General features: G+C 38.6%; 1 protein-coding gene across 3 annotated transcripts; it reads left to right on the plus strand.

Moving 5' to 3' along the window:
* The first annotated feature begins 254 nt into the window (after positions 1 to 254).
* LOC137959137 (protein NPGR2) lies at positions 255 to 4,874 on the plus strand. 3 transcript variants are annotated; one of them, XM_068806477.1, is made up of 6 exons: positions 255 to 484; positions 1,222 to 1,477; positions 1,916 to 2,168; positions 2,695 to 3,911; positions 4,010 to 4,160; positions 4,247 to 4,874. In XM_068806477.1, exons 2-6 carry the CDS (start codon positions 1,223 to 1,225, stop codon positions 4,564 to 4,566), a joined length of 2,196 nt encoding a protein of 731 aa, XP_068662578.1. In that variant the 5' UTR covers positions 255 to 484; position 1,222; the 3' UTR covers positions 4,567 to 4,874. The 3 variants fall into 3 exon arrangements, with proteins under 3 accessions (XP_068662578.1, XP_068662570.1, XP_068662564.1); XM_068806469.1 differs by having other exon boundaries at positions 1,308 to 1,477; XM_068806463.1 differs by having other exon boundaries at positions 1,313 to 1,477.
* Positions 4,875 to 5,944: the final 1,070 nt, after the last annotated feature.

The raw sequence follows: 5,944 nt of genomic DNA on the forward strand, positions 1-5,944 counted from the left end.
TTTATTTCATTGAATCGATGTGACAGGACGTGCGTATTACATCATACCTCCCCGCCCGGTCGTGCTACGGTGCCTCCACGGGTCTACTCCACTTTAAAACGCAAAGAGAGCAACGACGCCACCACGCTGGCACATCCGAGGCCACAGCCGCTTTGCCCACTTTCTATGATAGGGCCCACCAGTTTCCCTCTCTCCGTCAGATTCTTTTAACCTTCCAAATTTGTCCCTGGAAATTCAAATCGATTCGCGGAACAAGTTTACGGAGTATTTCCTTTCTCTGTTCTCCTCTGGCTCGAAACTTTTATGCGCAGGAAACAGCGTAGCCCACATTGACTTTTGCTTTGGAGGGCTTTGGATTCTGCTGGTTTCTTGCTGAGCAATCTAACGAATTAATCTGCGGGAGGGGAAGGTGGACAGAGCTGTGCCACAACGGAGGAGAATTTGAGAAATGGGTGTTGCTGCCAAAGTCTTAAAGGGGGAAAAGGTACTCACTTTCATGCTGTCTCGTACCCTTTTTGGCATCCATGCAATCATATTTTGGCCATGTTTTTCTTTATTTGGGCGTCTGTAATGAGAATTGTCTGTATAGTGATGGTTTGAGAAGCACTCTATCGTCCTGAATTTTGGTGGGTTTTCCTCCGTGTCTCTGTTTCTCGATTTTGAGAAAGTCGAATGCGTTTTCTGCTGTTGAAGCTGGTCGATTGTTTTCAATTTGGGAAAATAGGTTGGCGGTGCCTAATTGCATTTTTTTTTCTCTGGCAGCAGTTTTGTGTGTGTGTGTTATAAGGGGGGGAGGGGGTTTGTTGAGTTCGTTGTTTTAATTTTTGAGTATTAAATTTCTGTTCGGTTCGCGTCAGGGTCGAGTTCGGTAGGTTGTTCCGTTTGTTTAATTTATTATTCGTTTTCGGCAGAATACTGCGCACTGACTTGTTTCCATAAAGATGTTTGTGTCTGAAACCCTACTGACTGTTGAGTTTCCTTTGCGATTTGTCGATTGAAATCCTCAATTTGGTTGGGAGTAACTACGATCAGGTTGATTTTGTTTGATGGGACTTTCCCAATTCAACATCCGATGCGTGCTTATCAAATGCAATTTTTATTTGCGTTTGAATTCGAGAGGATTTACTCTTCCTGCATGAGAAACTAGCAAACTTAGATTTGAGTTTCTTCTGAAAAAATTGATCGTCAGAAGGTTATTCATTGTTTACTGTGATGAAACAGTATGGGGGGTAAAAGATTGTTTACGGATTGGGGAGGCAAGACTAGAGTGAGACTGGGGAAGGTAATGAGGTGCCTTTGTTCCGCAGAGCAGTTAAGAGCAGATGAGATGATTCCATCATCTGAGTCCCTTGCTACCAGGGATTATGCGGCAAGTGGCTGCTCTTCTCGAACTGTTGAAGGGGAACGGAAGCGTGAGACTGGGAACATTGAAGAAGCTGAATCATCTCTTCGTGAAAGTGGTTGTCTCAATTATGAGGTTTGTTTCTCTAAAAATATTTTCTCTTACTTGATTCTAGTCTTCTAGCGTGTGACAGATTCTCCTTTTACAAACAATAATGTTACTGATTCATAATCTAAAGATAGTACTTTGTAGTTCTGTGAAATATTTGAGATGGCTTTTGAATTGTAGCAGTAGCTAATATTGATACATTTTTGGCACTTTTCATTATTGCTTCCTTTTAGTATAATAAGTTATATTAATTTGTCTAAATGAAATCTATTTGATCAAATATCGAAAGTTAATAAGTGCAAGTGAGAGGAATGATACCTTAGAGTCATCTCATGGATGACTCATGCCATCTTTGTTGCCCTTGAGGATGCAGGTCCTTGAACTGTTGTGGACCAGTTCTGTGGTGCTCTTATTTGCGGTTTCAGGTTTTTTACTTCTTTTGATTTATGGACCTGTCACTTACAGGAAGCACGAGCATTGTTAGGAAGACTTGAGTATCAAAGAGGAAATGTAGAAGCTGCACTTCATGTATTTGATGGCATAGACATTGCTGCTATAACTCCTAAAATGAAACATTCAATGGCTAGGAGAGTTGAACGCCGTAAACGACGGACGTCTGATGTGTCAAGTGCATCTATGTCTATGCATGCTGTTAGTTTGCTCTTTGAAGCTATTTTCCTTAAAGCCAAATCACAGCAGGATCTTGGGAAGTTCAAAGGTATGAGCAAGTCTTTGATTGAAAGTATTTATTGTTTGTCCTTTTATGTGTAATAAGTTTTCTAGCTTGAATGACAAATTAGATTGCCGGATCTCTCACTAGAAATGGTGTTGTACATGTCTCCTTTTCGTGTGCATGTTGTTCTCATCCTTGTTTTCTGTGTTCTCTCTCAAAAAGTCACTGTATTTAAAAGAAGAACGAAAGAAGCTCTTATTGTGTTTGTCATTCTTATCACTTTATTATTGATGGATACTTTGGTATCTGATTTTTTTGGTCTGTTTTTAAAATTCAGAAACCTGTCGTATGTTGTGGTTGAGTCTTGGCCCTAGTCATCATGTCTAGTATTTGAAGGGATTGTGTCTTTTGCTCAAACAATGTGAGCCAAGAAATATGTCTGTAATGTTTGAAAAAGGATGTTGTGGGTATATTTTGTGTGGTCTATTTTAAGAAGATAGATTTCAAGCTATGCAACTCAACTAGTTAATTAATTGCATGGCTAATATGCCTTTCCAATTGCCTTTTGCAGAAGCTGCTCAATCATGTAAAGTTATTCTGGACACTGTTGAATCTGCATTACCAGAAGGATTGCCTGAAAACTTTGGTACTGATTGCAAATTGCAGGAGACTCTGAACAAAGCTGTTGAGCTACTTCCAGAACTGTGGAAACTTGCTGGTTTTTTCCATGAAGCAATCTTATCTTACCGGAAGGCCCTTCTTTATTGCTGGAATCTTGACAGTGAGACTACAGCAAAGATTCGGAAAGAATTTGCTATTTTCCTTCTTTATGGTGGTTGTGATGCAACTCCCCCAAACCTTCGATCACAAATGGAAGGTTCCTTTATTCCTAAAAGCAACATTGAAGAAGCTGTTCTTCTTCTACTTATTCTCTTAAGGAGCTGTTTGCAAAAGAGGATTGCATGGGATCCATCAATCATGGATCACCTTACTTTTGCATTGTCAGTTTCAGGAGAACTAAAAGTATTAGCAAATCAAATTGAAGGATTACTTCCTGGTGTTTTAGATAGAAAAGAAAGATATTACACCCTTGCTTTATGTTACTTTGGTGAAGGTGAGGACTTGGTCGCCTTGAATCTTTTGAAAAAGTTATTGAGTAGCAGAGAAGACCCTAATTGTGTGGAAGCTTTATTATTAGCTTCCAAAATCTGTGGGGATAAAAATGGTTATGCAGAAGAAGGTATATCTTTTGCACAACGGGCACTTGACAATTTGTCTGATGGATGTGATCAGATGAAAAGTGTGACATATTGCTTGTTGGGAATTTCTTATTCAACACATGCAAGATTCTCCCTCTCTGAAGCTGAAAGAATTACAAAACAAAGTGAAGCTCTTGGGGCCCTAGAAACTGCTGAGAAGGTTATGAAGGAAAGAGATCCAAGAATTATATTCCAGCTCAGTCTAGAAAATGCTGAGCAGAGAAAGTTGGATGTAGCACTTGATTATGCAAAAGAGTTGCTAAGAATGGAAGGTGGGTCGAATGTCAAAGGATGGATTCTCCTAGCACGAATATTGTCAGCTCAAAAGCAATTTACCAATGCAGAAATGGCCATTAATGCTGCTCTGGATCAGTCAGGGAAGTGGGACCAGGGAGAGTTGTTGAGAACTAAAGCTAAAATTCAGATTGCAAGGGCTCAATTGAAGGATGCAATTGAAACATATACCCATCTTCTTGCTGTTCTCCAAGTTCGTAGCAAAAGCTTTGGATTTGGGAAGAGGCTTTTAAAGGTCTTAAAATGGAACTTTTTTGTTTGTTCATCCTTGATTCACATTGCTCTCCCACCCGATTTCTTATGCCTTTTCCTCTCCATGAATGTTCATACCAGGGTGGTGGCTATGATAGAAGGTTGGAAGTAGAAACATGGCACGATCTGGCTTATGTTTACACAAGCTTGTCACAATGGCGTGATGCTGAAATCTGTCTCAACAAGTCAAAAGCCCTCATGCCTCATTCTGCTTCAAGATGGCATGCCACTGGTACATTGTATTCTAGTTTTTCTCTGCTGTTCTGTTTTAAATTTGGGAAATCAAGGAGTGTAATTTTTCTTTTGTGATCTTCTCAGGGATGCTATATGAAGCGAAGGGCCTTCATAAAGATGCTTTGCAAGCATTTCAAATTGCGCTTGAAATCGAGCCAATTCATGTGCCAAGCTTGGTCTCTTTGGCTACGGTGCTTAGACAGCTTGGTGATCAAACATTACCTGTTGTGAGAAGCTTTCTGACGGAGGCACTCAAGTTAGAGAGAACAAACCATGCAGCTTGGTTCAATCTTGGCCTTGTTTATAAAGCTGAGGGTGGTATCAGATCAGCACTTGAAGCTGCTGACTGCTTCCAAGCTGCTTCTCTTCTTGAAGAGACTGCACCTGTTGAACCATTTAGATGACTTTTATTCACAGACTTGGTAGATCACTGTAAGGAATTATAAATGATATTTTTTTTTATCTAATTTGTTTTTGTTAAGGGCATTTTGTTAATTTTACCTTGTTGTTATTTATATTTCATGATGTAATCTTATTGTACATGTCAAACTATGTCGATGGACCAAATTTCATGTAAAGAGGATACGTAGAATAGGAGATACAGAGAGTTTGAGTTTTCACTTAAAATAAGGGCAATGTTGTAAATAGAAGGTGGGGGGCGTCCAGGTTCCCTATCTCAGTTTCTTTCTCAATTTTCTTTTCTCAACTTTCATTCCTCATTTTCTCTTTTCAACCTTCTTTCTTTTTACTTTTTGCATGATATCAAAGCCGTAGATCGCATCTAGGAAGCATTAATTTTTTCTCTTTTTTGAAGCAAACATTTACATAAAGGAAGAATTTTTTTCCATTTTTTGGCTACTGGTTAAAAAAAATTCAATTTTTTCTCTACCATAACCCTAGGCTTACTGGTTTTATTGTTATAGGAATAGATTCTGATATTCTAAATTGCCAAAAAAGGTATTTTTGCACCAAAATTCTAGAACTATGACTGCTGACATCATCTGTGCATTTGATGTCAATCCTAGTGCAGGTTCCAGTATACTTTATCTTTTGAATTAGATTCCCTTGTTGGATTGTTTGATCTACGCACCTCTTATATTTGTCCTAATTGTGGTTTTTACGTTGTGGGGCCCACTTGAGCTGGTTGATTTGGAACTTTTAGAAGGTTTATTTGATCTTATATATCTAATATGGTTGACTCTGGTGAGGTTTACACTCTAGCAAATGAATCATATAATCTTGATGATAAAGATATTATCACTATCATATCTGATAGTTTGAATTGTGATAATTACCTTACTTGGTCTAGATCTATTAGAATATACTTGTGGAAAGGAAAAAGTTGACATTTATTATGAAGGCTGAAGACAGTCAAGTGATGACTTGGCTAGTCAACATGGAATTTAATATCAGGAGCCAAGTTATGAACTTTGAAACTACCAAAGCTGTGGTTGTTCTTGGAAGCTCTTTATGGACAAGAGAGCAATCTTTCCAGGGTTTATGAATTATATACAATTTTTTTTTGCTTGAAAAGGGGTAATGACTATTATAGTTTTTTTTTTTTGAGCATCTGGCAGGAAATTAATGTTTTTCATCATTTTACTGCGGATGAAAGGGAACTCCGAAAGTAGCAGAGTCAACTCCTTGTGGCGAAATTTATATATGGATTGGGTGCTGAATTTAACAACATAAAGTCACAAATTTTGGCCTCTGATGAAGTACCTAAACTTTCTACTACCTTGAATAGGGTACAAAGAGTTGAAAAGACTGTGTGCCTAGAGC

The sequence above is a fragment of the Aristolochia californica genome, unplaced genomic scaffold (genome assembly GCF_029961685.1).
Source record: "Aristolochia californica isolate CCGP_79_NKW_82.1479 unplaced genomic scaffold, dmAriCali1.0.hap1 SCAF_1, whole genome shotgun sequence".
NCBI lineage: Eukaryota > Viridiplantae > Streptophyta > Magnoliopsida > Piperales > Aristolochiaceae > Aristolochia > Aristolochia californica.

Excerpts from the sequence above, each read along its gene's own strand:
- LOC137959137 (XM_068806477.1), top strand. The coding sequence starts at position 1,223 with ATGGGGGGTAAAAGATTGTTTACGGATTGGGGAGGCAAGACTAGAGTG. Across the intron at positions 1,478-1,915 it reads GTGGTTGTCTCAATTATGAG|GAAGCACGAGCATTGTTAGG; the intron begins GTTTGTTTCTCT and ends TGTCACTTACAG. Across the intron at positions 4,161-4,246 it reads TTCAAGATGGCATGCCACTG|GGATGCTATATGAAGCGAAG; the intron begins GTACATTGTATT and ends TGATCTTCTCAG.